The sequence below is a fragment of the Salmo trutta genome, chromosome 35, assembly GCF_901001165.1.
Source record: "Salmo trutta chromosome 35, fSalTru1.1, whole genome shotgun sequence".
Taxonomy (NCBI): Eukaryota; Metazoa; Chordata; class Actinopteri; order Salmoniformes; family Salmonidae; genus Salmo; species Salmo trutta.
This window is the reverse complement of record NC_042991.1, coordinates 22818343-22836048: the sequence shown is the minus strand read 5'-3', so window position 1 is coordinate 22836048 and position 17706 is coordinate 22818343. Positions and strand designations below refer to the sequence as shown.

The 17706-nt window shown below is 46.9% G+C and overlaps 1 protein-coding gene across 13 annotated transcripts in view; it reads right to left on the bottom strand.

Moving 5' to 3' along the window:
* The window catches only part of LOC115174875 (receptor-type tyrosine-protein phosphatase kappa), a 193910-nt gene that overhangs the window by 40261 nt on the left and 135943 nt on the right, over nucleotides 1-17706 (bottom strand). For all 13 annotated transcript variants that reach the window (XM_029733853.1, XM_029733852.1, XM_029733857.1 and 10 more), the window contains exon 9: nucleotides 14723-14832. In XM_029733853.1, coding sequence (XP_029589713.1) covers nucleotides 14723-14832 — 110 coding nt within the window. The remainder of the gene's footprint in view (nucleotides 1-14722; nucleotides 14833-17706) is intronic.

Sequence of the window (17706 nt, the reverse complement as noted above, 5' to 3'; positions counted from 1 at the left end):
TCTCTCTCTTTAAAATCCCCATTTTGGGTAACAAGCGCCAGAGTGTGTTGGCCCGTTATACTAAGTCCTAATCAATAGCTAGACTGTGTTTTGTGTATGTGCATTTTATCATCATTTTAGCTTGCTAGTAAATAAATAATCAACTAAGATTGGTGTGGTAAATTCAGTGGTAAAGCCCGGGTCCGTGCAGATTCCCGGATTATACGACGTTCAGATTATGAGACTGTAGAGGAAATTGATTAATTTAGCGACTGTTGTAATCGATATTCTGATATCCTTTTGAGTTAATTTGGGAAATAGAAACTCAATCAAAACAATGTTCCCATGGTGCCCCAGGTTAATGAGTTAATAATTGCTTGATTCATTGCTTAATTCATTTAATCACGTAATTATAAACCGTTAATCATTCGATGAGCAGCAGTCGTCACATTAACTAATACAACGTCACGACATATGGCGCCCCCTGTGAGGAATCTAAGATAGGACTAGGCCGCACTGTTGTGTTATTCCATATCAATTGTGTAGCAATATATATACATTCCATTAATAGCTATAGGCAGGACTAGTGCGGGAGAGAAGTGTGTGTGTGTCGTTCCATTTGACCCAGATACTGGTCGGGAGAGAACGACCCCTGTTGTATATCTGACCAAAGCCAGTGTGAAGGGGGTCTACTGAATGCTACGAGCTAGGGCATATGTACCAGCCGATGCAGGCATTCTGAGAAATAATACTAGTTGGGCCTAACGTAGTGTTATTTCTGTCGATCGCTTTCAGGAGTGATCTGACTCGGTCATAAGTAATTCCTAGAGCAGAGGACATATGAGCCAGCCATTACGGAAATTAGAGTAGATATATTCGTTTGACCGAAGCGAAGTTATTATCTCTCTACCTCTCGCGTTGGGTAACGGGGAGAGGTTAAGGGTTGAACGTGAGACGTCACCAAGTAAACCCGTTCCCTTGTTGGAGGGAACATCCCTTGTGCGGCGAGGGGGAAACCCCGCGCAAGGAAAGCTAAGCATTGCGCCAGATGCTAAGCTAACGAAGGGGAGCCGCCATTTTTGTTTTCCTCTTTGTTCATAGTGAATTCCCGCGTTAGACGGGAATCCTGTGGGATCTCAGCTTGGGCTATCCGTAACCTCTGGCGAAGAAACGCCAGTCATTTTTCGTGAAATAAGTCAGGTTACGCTGTACGATATCTAACCAGTCTCAACTGATTGGATATCACTGTCTCGTTCAATTTAATATACATTAAATTGCTACACTACCTGTGCAGGTTGGTTAGGGGAATAATACACACACGAATGTGCCATAACCAATGAGACATTGTTAAACTGTTCCACGTTAACTTAGATATAGCAACTATTTCAGGTTAATTAAAGCTAATTCCTTTAGCCTATACAGGGTTGACTAATCATTCAAATTGATTAATAGATTAAAGCTGTTTTACCAGCTTAATGGTGTTTAGGTAGACTTTTTAACAGTTTTGTAAAATTCTATTTTCACTGGTACCCTGTCGATTTTAGCTTGTGTTAACAGTGACCTCCGGTGGTGAAGAATCACCAGTAATTATTTTTAAATAATTCAGGTTATGCTGTACGATATCTAACCAGTCTCAACTGATTGGATATCATTGTCTCGTTCAATTTAATATACATTAAATTGCTACACTACCGTTCAGGTTGGTTATTGGAATAATACGCAAACTAATGTGTTCTAACCAATGAGACATAGTTAAACTTTTCAATGTTAACTTAGATATAGCAATTACTTCAGGTTAATTAAAGCTAATTCCTTTAGCCTATACGGGGTTGACTAATCATTCAAATTGATTAATAGATTAAAGCTGTTTTACCAGCTTAATGGTGTTTAGGTAGACTTTTTAACAGTATTGTAAAATTCTATTTTCACTGGTACCCTGTCGATTTTAGCTTGTGTTAACAGTGACCTCCGGTGGTGAAGAATCACCAGTAATTATTTTTTTTAAATAATTCAGGTTATGCTGTACGATATCTAACCAGTCGCAACTGATTGGATATCATTGTCTCGTTCAATTTAATATACATTAAATTGCTACACTACCGCCCAGGTTGGTTATTGGAATAATACGCAAACTAATGTGTACTAACCAATGAGACATAGTTAAACTTTTCAACGTTAACTTAGAGATAGCAACTCTTTCAGGTGAATTAAAATTAAAATTCCCAAATAGCCGATACAGGTTAGATTTATCATTAAAATCGATTTAATCAATTAAACCTGTTTTGGCAAGTTCAGTAATAACCAACTCACATTACTGACCCAGTCTTGATGATTCACTGACGTTTACAAACTGAGTTAAATCGTGTTTGCAGCCTCCAACTAAAAACCCCAAACATTACGTAAATTGAAATAACTGACAATCATAATAATGAGCAATCCATCAGATGGGTTTCCACCCATTTCCCCTCTAATCAGTGGACCTTCACCCACGGAAAGATTGATCGCGGACCTCAGCAACGATGCAAATCCTAACTATGCCGAGGGGCTGAAAATGTTAGATTTCAATGCCATAAGTGAGAAAAATGCAGACATTGCGACAGACGCTCTTCAAAATAGACCATCAGGCGGAGGCCTTGTGAAGGTTCTCTCCAGTTTAGCCCTCAACTATGCCCACCAGCAGAGATGGACAGTGCACCAGTACCTCAGTGCCCAGCAGAGGCACGAGCAGGAAGCTGGGGAGTTCAAGGTACAGGTGGAGAGAACCAGGGAGCTGGCATCGAAAGCCGAAAAAGATAAGCTACTGCTAGCTGAGGAACTGTGTGTGAGAACAGATAAATTGGAAGATCTGTCTAACACTTATAACAAAGAACGCGAACAAACTCTTGACCAAGTCCGTATTCTAAAAGAACAACTCGGTTTAGCCAAAACTAAATACGATGAAGTCCACGCGAAACTAGATGAATCGGAAGAGCTAGTTAGAAAACGGGGCGAGCAAATTGATGCCCTACAAATGGTTGTGAATGAAACCACTCAAAGCAATAATGCTCTATTCCAAAAGCTGCAGACCAAAGACGATCAGTTAATGAACACAATGACCAAGTTGGAGGACAAAACAGCAGAACTCATTGAAGTCGCTGATTTAATGAAGGGTGAGAAAGACCAGGTGAGAAAGTTGGAAAATGTGACCTCTAAACAAAAGGAGGACATCGCATCACTGGATCTCTCACTCCACACTCGCGACCTCTCCCTGCAAACCATGACAGATAAGTATGAGGCCGAGCGAAAAAAGGGCGACACCTACGTGTCGAAAATAAACACCCTCAACTCCCAGGTGGACTCTGCGATGCAGCATAACACCACCCTTAGGTATCATCTGGAGGAACTCCAGAACAGTCACGCGCTATCGCGGGACAACCAAACCAAGCAACCTAGCTCACATCCGGAGCTAAGAGAACGAGGGAATGTAGATGACAGGAGATTTCAGCCTCTTTCTCTTGGCCATTCGGCCCACAGTGAATTGGGGCCTCCTCGCCAACACAACCACAGCTTGACTTTTCCTCTTGGCCTCTCGGCCCACAATTCTCCACGGGAGAGTGCAGATGCTCCCCGCGCACTTGGCGGGGATCGCCTTGACAAAATCGTCAAAAACTTCCGCCTCTTCGACCCCGTTCCGGGAAAGCCAAACGACACTGAGACATTCTTAGCCGACATAGAGGACGCCTTGGATGGCTACCCAAACGCTACGAATGCAGACAGGCTCTATCTTTTGAAGCGAACGTCCAACAGACACGTGACAAGGTTCATCCGTCTACAAGAGCAACACGTGCAAAACGACTATGCTAAACTTGCCACGGTTTTGAAAATAGAATTCAGTGGTTCTGCGACTCGCAAACACGATAGTTCGTTGGCTAACAATATCAGACAAGCTCGAAATGAACACCCACAAGCCTACTATCACCGGCTTCGTTCAGCTTACTTTGGCATGCTCACTGAAACAGGAATGGAAGACCTATTGCCGTTCAAACAACTTTTTGTCAAACATGTCTCCCAACTTCATTAACTACTTGGGCCCTACTGCCCACGTCGGGTTGCCAATCTCGACGCTCCGAGAGCTGGCAAGCACCGCTTTTGAAGCATCAAAAGCAAGCCGGGCTAAGAGCCCGGACACCTCGACTTTTGAGCTTAGGCGGGAACCATCACTCGAATTAGAAGGGGCTGCATCTGGGACATATGCTGTAAAAGAGGACGATCAAAGGGGGTGGCTACCAAGTAACCACCACCCCGACAACCACCACCGTAACAAAAGCTACGATGAACGTCCCCAATCTAACAGGTCCCGTAGAGATCAACCTAGCCGACATGCCCCTCCGCCTAACTCTCACAAAGGGTCAGGACACAAGGGTAACAAGCGTAACAAGGGCAACAAAGTGTTCAACAATGATTTAAACGCTAACCGAAATGATATAGAAGCTCTGATAAAAGATGTACTGCATCGTAAGAAATTTGAGAAAGAGGACAAGGATAAATCCTCATGACTAGGCGTAAAATCGTTGGAAACCGAGTCCGCTGAAATTCATGCAATTCAAGAGGACGCAAACATTTCCATTACCCCCGCCCCCACTCGAATCCCTGTCCAGGTACCGCCCGTTCTAGACACAAGCCCGCAGGTTTTGTCTACAGACTTGGACACGGAGGTGGAGATGCACGAGATAAGCAGCTTTGCAACAGATGATTCCTCTACCATTCCGATAGAGGACCCACTGGGTCACGTAGGTAACTTATCTGTCTTGGAAATCGACGCAGATTACAAACCGCTCCGTTCTCCCAACCCACTCCATTTTGTTGGGGATATGACGAGAAAAACCAACTCGAACAGGCCATACCTTAGAACAGTCCTGGAGGACTGTGTGACCTGTCACGCTCTGATAGATTCGGGTTCAACAATTTCCCTCATATCCGAAACCTTGCTGGATGAACTAAAAAGGGCAGTGGACCCAACAAAACGTTGGTTGAAAACGGAACATTGCGATACGAATCTTCGAGGTTTCACTCAAGCTACCTCGCCCCTAACCAAACGTCTCCTACTTAAACTCAACTTCGAAAGAGTGTCACTGATACACCCCGTGTATGTGACTAGCATCGAAATCGAACGAATGCTGATTGGGAGCGATTTAATTGACCGTTTGGTACCACTAATGGATTGGAAAACAAATCAAATCTGGTCACAAATACCTATGCCAACTCCGTTGACTTCGCCGCATTCTCCCAAGGCTACCTGCCATACATTGTGCAACGACGTGGGTCCGACGTCAGCATCTGACGCAAACCCTGTGAACTTGGCCATGAGCCCGCCATTTGTGGCAAAGGACAATGTGAGTTCGACTCGGAACTTAACCGAACATGTGGTTTTCTTGTGCGGCTTGGGTGATTCACCAGCCGACACTTACCGCCCTCCTCTGATAGGGGGCGTGTGCCTAAACGGCACTATGGCTGAGGATACCAGGCTGGCCACCTGGTCAGAAAAATCAGCAATCAGTTTGGAAATGTTCAACGAAATTTCGAAAACGGCTAACTGCCATCCCCTTGTGCCGAAAACGTTTAGATTTCCACTGGGAACGACTCCCCAGACAACACTCACCGCAATAGGGGTGTGTGCGCTATCGATCCGCATTGGAACCAAGGAATTATCCCACTACCTACTGGTTGTCGCGGACCTCCCACATACAGTCTATGTGGGAGCGGACATTTTGGTAAGATTGGGTGTTAAACTTGATACCATACACCAAGTTCTTTGGTCTTTGGCGCAGCCAACCCAACATGCCTTGTCTTTCGACCCGGTGCGAATGGCTTCCGGGCAGACTATTCCTGAAGCTTGCAAGACGATAACTGAGTCCGCCATGTTGATACCGGCAAGAACCACAGAGGTTTCTGTAAGACTGAACCTGGCGCCCGGATACCGGATGGAAGGCACCACTGCGTTCTTCCAACCCTCTCCAAAACTATTCGACTTGGGGCTAACTATCAATGGTAACCCACTGTTGGAACTAACCGCTAGATCCACTTACCTCCTGGTACAAAATCTGACTCAAGCGGATATTTCCATTCCTCGGCACACTCAGCTAGGAACATTGATTGATTACGCCTTCCATGATTTTGAACTAGTTGTTCCTGTGATTGGGCCTCTTCCGTCCTCCCTAGACCTAGATGGCGAGGGAGGTACGCTGTTTACTTGTCAGTCAAAAGCAATAGCACTAACTCCCGTATTGCCACTGGACGACACATCGGCATTCCGGCTGGATGCCGATCCTGACAGCAACCTGTTAATATACTCCATCGTCACGGAGGATGATATTGCGTCTCCTCCTGCATGCGAAGTACACTCTTGTGAGAAAACAACCGATGACTCTTCCAAAGGTGACATGCCGTCACCATCCGATGAAGACCTGTACAATGTCACCGAACCATATCCTGGCTTCCATGCACAGGTAATACAACTACTGTCGGAGGCTGATGCTCTTGTCAATGACACTGAACGCCATCAGTTGAGAGAATTGTTTAACAAACACAGTGAGATCTGGTCGACAGACTCGCTGGATTGCGGGGTTACGGGTATCCATGTGGTGCGTATTCCTACGCCACCCGGAGCAACTCCTACGTTCGTTAGACAATACAAAATCCCGCTCGCAGCATACGCAGCAGTACAAGAGATTATCGATTCCTTATTAGCTAAACGGATAATCAGGGAATGTAACAGTACGTACAGCGCTCCCGTGTGGCCCGTTCTGAAACCAACGGGTAAATGGCGTCTTACCATTGACTACAGACAACTCAACAAACTGGTTCCGTTGTCTCGTTGGCCACTGACACAGCTCGACCAAGAGTTGCCAAAGGTGGCAAACGCCAAGTACTTCTCCACAGTCGACGTGGCAAATGGTTTCTGGACCATGACAGTCGACCCTCGTGACCAACACAAGTTGGCTTTCTCTTTCTCGAACAAGCTCTTCACGTTCAATCGTTGCCCATTCGGGTATGCGAACTCCCCCTCAGAGTTCAACATCTTCCTGCACAAGGCGATGCCAGACGCAGCCTCTAGGGGGACGATAATTTACGTGGACGACGTTCTCATGAGAAGTGAGACTTGGTCACATCACCTCAATGAAATGGACCACGTTCTCACCCAACTCGGGACTGCAGGGGCTAAGTTGGCCATCATGAAAGGACAATGGTGCAGGACCAAGGTAAACTACGTTGGGCTTCTGGTGGGTGCCGAGGGCATCCTGCCACAGTCTAACCGAATCCAAGCAGTCCGCAACATCAAAACACCTACAAACCTTCACGAGGTGCGCAGCTTCTTGGGAGTATGTAATTACTCCCGTCAATTCATCGAAAACTACGCCGACTTGTCAAAACCGTTGACTCACCTTCTTCAGAAAGACACCCCATTTGTTTGGGATGTCACTCACAACGAAGCGGTGGCTTCCTTGAAAAACCTGCTTTGCGAGGCACCCTGCCTGGTATACCCCAACAAAGACAAGACATTCTTTTTGGAAGTCGGTTTCTCAGAGCACTGCCTTAGCGCTGGGTTGTACCAGAAATACGACCAAGACAAACGTGTGGTTGCTTACGCGAGCAAAACACTCAACCCCGCCGAACACAAATACTCAGACTGCGAAAAAGCGCTGCTGTCGTCAGTCTGGGCGATCAAACACTTCACCAGTTATGTCGGCGGACAAAAGGTGATCATAGAAACATGTCACCAGCCTGTGACTTTTCTGAAAAGCCAACGAATCCGTGAGGGTGCTGTACACAACAGCAGGATAGCGGCTTGGCTCATGACGCTGCAGAGCCATGATGTAGTAATCAACTACGCAAAAGCAAAGAACCTGCCTTTGGGCAGTGCTTTGGCGGTGTGTCAACACTGTGGTGACGATGAAACCGACTCCGGACCAACCCCGCGTGACATCGCTCCGCCATTGCCTTCGAACCATCACTATTTCGAAGAGAACGTGTGTCTCGACATGCCGATGGCATTTGTAGATGGCTGTTCTTACCGCCATCTAGACCACTTGCAAGCTGGGGTGGGATTGGTATGGCACAACGACATTCCGTGCAAACCACTTCAATTTCAGCTTGGCAACAAGACCAGCCAGTTTGCAGAAGTGGCTGGCGTGCTGATCACCCTGCAAACAGCGGTGAAACACGGATTGGCAGAACTGGCGATCTGCACCGACTCTAACTACGCGAGACTCACCTTCTTATGCCACTTGCCGTTTTGGAAACAAAAGCACATGACTACTTCAAGTGGTAAAGAGGTGAAAAACAAAGAGCTCATTCTAGCTTGTGATGATCTCATCACCAAACACGACATACAGGTGTATTGGAAGAAAGTCAAGGGACACTCCAAATCACCTGGTCGTGACAAACTTGGCAACGACCATGCTGACAGCATGGCGAAATCTGGTGCAATTCACGGCACCCCTTGGGTGTTTGCTGCTCGAGACGAAAAACCCACTGAGGAAGCTATGGTGTCTGCGGTAACGCGTAGCCATGTAGCACCACGGAAAACATCGTCGCACAAACATAATGTGTTGCTAACGCATTCATTCATGAATGGCGACCTGGTAGCAATGCAACACCAAGATGAGTCCCTCGCCACTTTGATGGCATTCCTGTCGGATCCTGTCAACCACCCAGTGTCCGAACTGGCTTTGGCAGGTTCACACGACTTGCGTTCGCTGTACGCAACTAAACAGCACCTCACACTTGTAGATGACCTATTGGTGTATGTTTCAGAAACCAACACCGCTCGAAGGTGGGTGGTTCCTAAAACACAGAGGGGGATAATGATAGCTCATGCCCACGACGAGCCATGTGGAGGCCATAGGGGGGTCAAGGCTACATGTGAAACATTGCGACAGGTGGCCCACTGGCCTCACATGGAACAAGACGTGGCACGATACGTGAGGGGGTGTCTAGTTTGCTGCCAGTTTCAACCCACCAAGCCACTTCACAGAGCACCCCTGCAACGCAAGGGTGTCTCTTACCCCTGGAGCTCGATCCAGATCGACTGGGTCGGCCCAGTTGCCAGGTCTGCCAGAGGCAACAAGTACCTCCTCACAGTGACTTGCGCATTCACAAAGTGGGTGGAGTGCCTGCCGGCGACTAATGACACAACGGAAACCACTGCCGTTCTTTTGCTAAACCACGTTTTCAGTCGTTTCGGCCTGCCAGGAGAAACCGTGGACAGCGACAGAGGAACCCACTTTTCGGCAGCTGTAATGACCGAACTGTGGAAGCTCCTGGGAGTCAAAGCTAAACTCCACATCGCGTACCACCCTAGGAGCTCGGGGGGGGGGGGGGGGGGGGGGGGGGGGGGGGGGGGGGGGGGGGGGGGTAGAAAGGAGCAACCAATCAATTGTCAGAATCTTGAGGAAATATGTGGCAGCCAACCACAAAGATTGGGACCTCAAACTCCCATTGGTACTGATGGCAATCAGAGCCACACGCAACAGGTCTACGGGAATGACACCCTTTGAGATGATGACGGGCCGGCAAATGACCCTTCCACTGCATCTCCTGTACCAACCGGGAGATGTCGCCGCAGCCACCGCCTACACGGCTCATCAATACGTGACCGACTTGCGGAACCATCTCCAGACTACCTTTGCGTACGCTCAAGGACAATTGGAAATAAGTGCAGAAGGTGACAAGACCTATTACGACAAAAAAGCCTCACACCAGGTGTTCGAGGTCGGAGATAAGGTGTGGTACTACATATACACCAAACCCGCGGGTGTTGCAACAAAGTTCCTGCCCCACTGGACGGGGCCACACGAGATTGTGGTGAAGCTATCACCTGTAGCTTACCAGATCAAAATCAGCAAAGGTCGACAAAACGCCACATTAAAGTGGGTCCACCGGAACCAAATCAAGTTGTACACTCCCCCCATGGGAATAGAAGGGGTGCTAGCCAGCACCGAATAGATAAAAACCCTAGCAAAAACCAGAGGTACTAAGAAAATTGTTAAGTACCCTCAGCTGATCCCTTCCAGGAGACCAGTACGTTGCACCTAATATCTTTTATTCTCTTCCCAGCTACCAGATATACATCTGTTGTCACTAGTGATATCGTCCTGCGCCGTACTGATTAAAAATAAGAAAAACAGAAAATAGTTGTCAAAACAATTTTTGTTTACGAATACAAATAACTGAAATAATCCAACGATCTCCGATTATGCGTTTCTGTAGGATGGAGTTCCTTTGGATGATCCTGACACTCTGCGCCCTGGTCAAAACCAACCCAGCAGACGTAATCACGAACGGACCCCCTACGGGAATCGTTCTCCGCGACGATCCAGGACTCCTCATAACTAACTGCAGAGTACACACGCAGAGGGTATATGTCCGCCTAGATGCAGAGAATGTGTACCGCCAACACATTCCACCTGCGGCGCATTTGAGTTGGGCCGGGGCTGACTGGACCAGCCAGGCAATTAAGCACGCCCAGCTAGACACTGCCCATATGTTGGCCCAACTCCAAAAGTTCACAGTAACACAGTCAGAACTAGCTGAGCCCAGGCGAGAGAAACGATTCGTCGGGGCGCTACTATCGATAGGGGCAGCCGTAGGGTCACTATTTGCCCTAGGTACCACTGCCGTCAACGCAGTCAGTCTAGCCACAGTCAAGAGGAATGTTAGGGAGATTACTGAAGAGATGCCACTTATCCAGCAGCAGATGAAGGCACAGGCCCTTAGGTTGCAACATGTGGGAAAGTCTCTCCAGGACACTATTCTGGTGGTCAACACACACGCTACTCTCCTGAACAAAACTATCCTGTCTGTAGGAAAGCTAGCAGAGGTCATGAACCATGACTATGCCCATGTCCAATTGGTTCGATTGTTACTGGAGGATTTTCTCCGTGAAGTTAGCTCTTCTATGGACCACTTGGCCATGAATAGAATCCCCTCATATCTAGTGCCCCTCTCAATGGTGCACGACATATTGACCTCAGCTACTTCAACCGCACTAAGGCCGTTACAATCACATTTGGCCTACAGTCTGGGGTCGGCCATCCCAATACACGTTGATGTTGATCGTAATGAAGTGGGTTTTCTACTGACGCTGCCGGTGGTTGAACTGGAGAATATCTATAGATTGAAAACGGTTCTCAATGTAGGATTTTGGCGCGACAGTACCCACGTAAAGATTGCCACGCCCCCAGTTGTAGCTTACCAGGAAAACAACCCAGATTTCTATCTCACCCCTAACCTGCTAATGTGTACTCTAACCAAAGATGTCCACTACCTTTGTCCTAGCAAACCATTTGTCAGGGATAACACTGAGCGTCTTTGTGGTATTAAAGCTATCACCAGCGAAGAACGCTGTAGAGCCAAACTAACAGCCAGGGATGGGGCCACCACCACACAAGTGGAGGTGGTAGGGAACCGATGGTTGGTCAACACACCGTTCGCGTCCGCCACTATGACTTACGAACGCCATGACTCCATCACCCAATTGAACCTCCCCAACCAGACTGTTTTTGTTACGGTACCAGAGGGGGCGATTATTCACGTAGACGACCTCGCTCTATACCACCTTCCCGACGACCGGATAGACACAGAGATTGAAATGCCGGACGCTTTTGCTAAACGTTCCCTTGAGTTACCACAAGCTATTCAATACCAAATCCAGTACGAGGGACCCATGACTGTTGATCTTAGCGTACTGGATGAGGCACTGTTAGTCGACCCGACTGACTACAGACCAAAAGATTGGTCTGTCGCCCGCTCTTGGACGGTGCCGGACAGTATCCTGACTGTTACCATGATCCTTGGTCTCATTTCCCTTGGCGTGTGCACCTACTACGTACACAGGCGCACACGTGCAATGGAAGACCTAATGAGGTCTTATACTAGGATCACCCGTGGGACGGAAGCGATCCCGATTTTTGGAAAGGTGGCAATGGATCCGGAAACCCTCTTACAGGGCCCAGTCCCAGCCTCCTCTCCCGAACTCGCTAGGTCAGCCCAGTAATGTCCCTAATATAAGCTTTGACCTTCAGGGGCCAAGTTTGCCAAGTGCCTTAACTACCCACCTGCAAGTAGGATCAACCTAGACATGACATTAGAGACAATGCCATGATAGAGCTATTTAGCCAAGGCCTTGGACATATATAGAACATAGTCCATATTAGATGATTAAGGTGTGGTAGACATATTTTGTATACTTTTATGTTTTTATTCCAATTTTTCGTTTCATTACCTTTGACACTTAGGAAGCCTTAGAGCCAAGACACCGCTCGTTTAGGGAGGAAATGTAATGATGTATTGCCTGAGTGTTGTGCGTTATTAACGTCTGCCAAGTTACTGCCTAGGTCCACTAACCGGGATAACCGGACGACGGGCCGGAACACAGAGCCACTGCCAGACCTCCTTGATCCATTCTGGTGGTGATCCACAGCTTGCGGAAAGCCTACCAGGGGGAACCACTAAAGGGGGGGGCTGCTCTGATGATCCACAGACCAGGACATCCGATGGTCATTCTTATGGTGGGTTGCAACATGCAGAATCATTCCAAGTTGAACCTACCAGAGGGGGACTGTCATGACTGTCCTGATCAGGTCAGGGTACAGGAGACCACCACCCTACAGATTATCTCCCAAACCCCCAACAGAGGAGGAGAGATCTAGGGGTCTGAAGATGTGGGGGTTTTATGACACCTCACGCCCATAATAAAACTTAGGCCACAGAGAAATTCCTTTGTCCTAACAATGGAGAACTGGCCTCAGAACATTAAACATGCAATAAAGGGACTTTGGAACAATGGTTTCTGTCAGCCACAATGGTGGTTATGACGAAAAGTGGAATATTAAAATGTATGTAACTTTTGTATTTGTTTTTAAAGGTTAAGAGATGACGTTATTATGAAAACATTGTACCTTTAAGAGTTTTCCCAGTATATGCCTGATGTTTATACATTGTACGCTGTTTGGAAAATATCCAAATCAAACAGAATGTTTTGGTAAAGATGAAATGTGAAGTTAGTGTCTAAAATCTGATTTTTAGCCAAATCTAAGCCTTGCCCCTTTACTTGGTCCGCCCAGAGAATTGCCCTAAAGGCGGTTACACCCACTTCTGACCCGAGGGTATAAGACAGGAGAGTGAAGAATTAACATGGAAGACTATTGACCCCAAGCTGCAGCTAAGGTCTAACAAAGTCGACGAACCCCAAAACGAAACACAAGGTTGAAGACAAAGAAATATTTTTCTACACGAGCTACGGACGAGTAGCTGTGTCTAAGCGGGTGAATTCAAGCCGAACCACCCAGCCTCCACTCTCCATTGAATCGTGGTATCGACACCATTCGAGCCGAAGCTGTGAGCTCTGAGCTACAGAGCTGTCTGTCCTCAGAAGACCCCTTTCCGATCAAGGGTGAGGATCAGACCACTTAGCCAAGAAGGACACTGACATCGTGAGGACAACCAGAGAGTTGCGCCGGAGAACTGCGTCATTTAGAAGCCTAAACGACCCACGCGGAGCTTCCCACCTGAGAACTCCAACACGTAATTACATCATTATATTCTGACCCATAAGAGCGGCAGTTCGGGGCAAGGCTAATTTTAAATAAGCATGGCTGACAAATGAACCCAAATGTATATTTCTCTCGTGTACTTCCTTTCTTTCTCTCTCTTTAAAATCCCCATTTTGGGTAACAAGCGCCATAGTGTGTTGGCCCGTTATACTAAGTCCTAATCAATAGCTAGACTGTGTTTTGTGTATGTGCATTTTATCATCATTTTAGCTTGCTAGTAAATAAATAATCAACTAAGATTGGTGTGGTAAATTCAGTGGTAAAGCCCGGGTCCGTGCAGATTCCCGGATTATACGACGTTCAGATTATGAGACTGTAGAGGAAATTGATTAATTTAGCGACTGTTGTAATCGATATTCTGATATCCTTTGAGTTAATTTGGGAAATAGAAACGCAATCAAAACAATGTTCCCATGGTGCCCCAGGTTAATGAGTTAATAATTGCTTGATTCATTGCTTAATTCATTTAATCACGTAATTATAAACCGTTAATCATTCGATGAGCAGCAGTCGTCACATTAACTAATACAACGTCACGGCAATACTGTATCTAAGAAGTACTGAAAATAGTATTTTAAAACAGTAACATACAATGAGTTCCCCTTAGAACCCACACTCCCCTTTTAGAGTTACAGTATTTCCACCATAGTCCTGTATGAAAAAGGAACAGGACGTTTTTCACTCATCTGTGCTGGTTTCCAGTAAAGTAAAGATTTTAAAAAAAACCCTGTGAAGCATGGTTTAGATATACAAACCCCATGTGGATCCTAGACAGGCCTGTCTACCATCCACCCTTCCCCCACCTCTCCCCGTCCCTCCCCCCCAACTCTCCCTCCCCCGGCCTCTCCCTCCCCTCACCTCTCGCCTCCCTCCCCCCACCTTTGCCATCCCTCCCCCCACCTTCTAACCTCCCTCTTCCCACCTCTCCCCTCTATCCCCCACCTCTCCTCTTCTCCCCTCCCTCCCTTCCCCCACTTCTCCACTTCTCCCCTCCCTCCCCCCACCTCTCCCCTTCTTCCCTCCCTCCCCCACCTCTCCCCTTCTCCCTCGCTCCCTCCCCCCACCTCTTGCCTCTCTCCCTCCACCTCTCCCCTCACCCCACGATCCCCTCCCTTCCTCCACCTCTCCCCCTGGCCATAGTCCTTCATTACCTCATACTGAGTTATGATCCCATTGGGCTCCAGTGGTTCCTTCCAGTAAAGGAAGATCCGATCCTCAAACGGTGTGGCTTTCATGGACTGGCTTGGAACGGGGCCAGGCACTGCATTAGGACAGAAGACAGGAGGAGTGAGTCCTAATGCAATCAAAGGAAGGCCACAGTACTGTAATGAATCCTGTTCTCACAGAGAGACACACTCCTGAGCCTGTATGCCTGTAACGAGACCACTGACTGTTTTTACTTACAGCAAAGCAGCATGTTGAAAATGGCATAATAATGTAGAGCGCTGCGCGTGCGTTGAATGGGAGGCACTCGAATCCCCAGTGGTTTTTATTGAATTTGGACAATGAATTTACATGAGATTAGATAATCAAGGTGCAATATCCTTTCAAGAGCATCCTTTCTCTCTGTCATCTGCATGTTTTATGATCAAATTAGTCTCCTATAATTTGGAGGCTCTGTCCCTTTCACCAATAAAGCAAAGCCATCAGCCAGAGAAACCACAGCATGCCAGACCTCTCTGACATGAATTATGATCAGTGAAAAATCTAGGTATTGAGTATAGAATTTCATATACACTATATACAGTGTATTAGGAAAGTATTCAGACCCCTTGACTTTTTCCATATTTAGTTAAGTTACAGCCTTATTCTAAAATGGATTAAATCGTTTTTTACCTAATCAATCTACACACAATAATCCATAATAAGAAAGCGAAAACAGGTTTTTAGAAAAGGCACACACGGTCCCACAGTTGATAGTGCATGTCAGAGCAAAAACCAAGCCATGAGGTCAAAGGAATTATCCGTAGAGCTCAGAGACAGGATTGGGTTGAGGCACAGATCTGGTGAAGGGTACCAAAACATTTCTGCAGCATTGAAGGTCCCCAAGAACACAGTGGCCTCCATCATTCTTAAATGGAAGAGGTTTGGAACCACCAAGACTCTTCCAAGAGCTGGCCGCGCGGCCAAACTGAGCAATCGGGGGAGAAGAACCCGATGGTCATTCTGATAGAGCTCCAGAGTTCCTCTGTGGAGATGGGAGAACCTACCAGAAGGACAGCCATCTCTGCACCAATCAAGCCTTTATGGTAGAGTGGCCAGACGGAAGCCACTCCTCAGTAAGAGGCACAAGACAGCCTGCTTGGAGTTTGCCAAAAGACACCTAAAGGACTCACCTAAAGGAAACAAAATTCTCTGGTCTGATGAAACCAAGATTGAACTCTTTGGCCTGAATGCCAAATGTCACATCTGAAGGAAACCTGGCACCATCTCTACATTGAAGCATGGTGGTGGCAGCATCATGCTGTGGGGATGTTTTTCAGCGACAGGGACTGGGAGACTAGTCAGGATCGAGGGAAAGATGAACGGAGTAAAGAAAGAGAGATCCTTGATGAAAACCTGCTCTAGAGCACTCACAACCTCAGACAGGGGCGAAGGTTCACCTTCCACCAGGACAACGACCCTAAGCACACAGCCAAGACAACGCACAATTGGCTTCGGGACAAGTCTCTGAATGACCTTGAGTGGCCCAGCCAGAGCCCGGACTTGAACCCGATCTAACATCTCTGGAGAGACCTGAAAATAGCTGTGCAGCGATGCTCCCCATCCAACCTGACAGAGCTTGAGAGGATCTGCAGAGAAGAATGGGAGAAACTCCCCAAACACAGCTTGTAGCGCCATACCCAAGACTGTAATCTTTGCCAAAGGTGCTTCAACAAAGTACTGAATAAAGGGTCTGAATACTTATGTAAATGTAATATTTTATTTATTTATACATTTGCTAACATGTCTAAAAAACTGTTTTTGCTTTGTCACTATGGGCTACTGTGTGTAGATTGATGAGTGAAAACAACAATTTAATCAATTTTAACCTTGTACAACAACACATTTTCCTGCACCTATCTGTTGTACGTTTTTTTAACTGACTGACAGCCTCCTCACTGCTGATGAAACCTGGCAGTCCCATAGGTCTCTACAGCTGCCACGAGACTGTTCTGCCATGGGGCTGTCTGCCTGCCTGCCTGCCTGGGCTGTGTTCTAGTCAAGCTGGGTTGGGGACGTCCAAAGCCCTCTCCCTCACAGCATACAGACAGAGAGCAGAAGCGTTACCAGGTCACATGACTGGGTGCTTGTCAGGCCTGTCTTTCTGAAGAGACGCTCGGGGTGGCGGGGACGCTTGTCTGCGGTCTACGGATCAGTCTTAGAAGAACTGTTTACGTGAACCTCTCTTCTCCTCTACTCGCCCCGCAGTCAAACAAACGTCTATTTTTCTAATCTATTGGATGGATGTCACTGAGACATCAGCTTTTTCCACAAGGAAAAATCTAGCATTCCTTTTTCCTGTCTGATGCTGCTGAAAATGGGGTTGGTTTGACATAGGAAGAAAGAGTGATTTTTCTGAGAGAACAGAATGAAAAGTCATACAAACCAATCTCAACAAAACAAATGGGAGAAAGGGGCAGTAATATGTACAGCATGAGCTGAATATCACCCAAACATCTAAGCTCTAGCTACATACAGAATCTGGCATAAAAGATATAAAACATTCTGGTGGAACCCCTACAGAGGGCTCGGTCATTTCACTAGCATTATCTCCTGGGTTTGTGAGAATGTGAGGTGAGATTTAAACAGGTCCTCATCAAGGGACAACATGTCTGCCGGAGTCACAGGATACAGCTGGTCACCTGGCTGCATTATTATAATGCTGAAGCGTTTAATGTGAGTTACAAATTCCAAGCTGCGACCAGTGCTGTTATTTCAGCCCTTGGTTAGCCTCTCCCGCTAGCGTCTATTCAGAGAGCAGCAGGGAGAAAACGTGCTCTGCTTTGAAATGGCTAACTCAGCCCAGCTGTAGGAATCACAGGGGGCAGCAATAAGTATGTGTCAGTCAACTGGCTACAAACAGAGCGAGACACATCCATCTTTTCTAAATAAAGAAGTATTAGAAATACATTTAAAAAAGTATTCATACCCC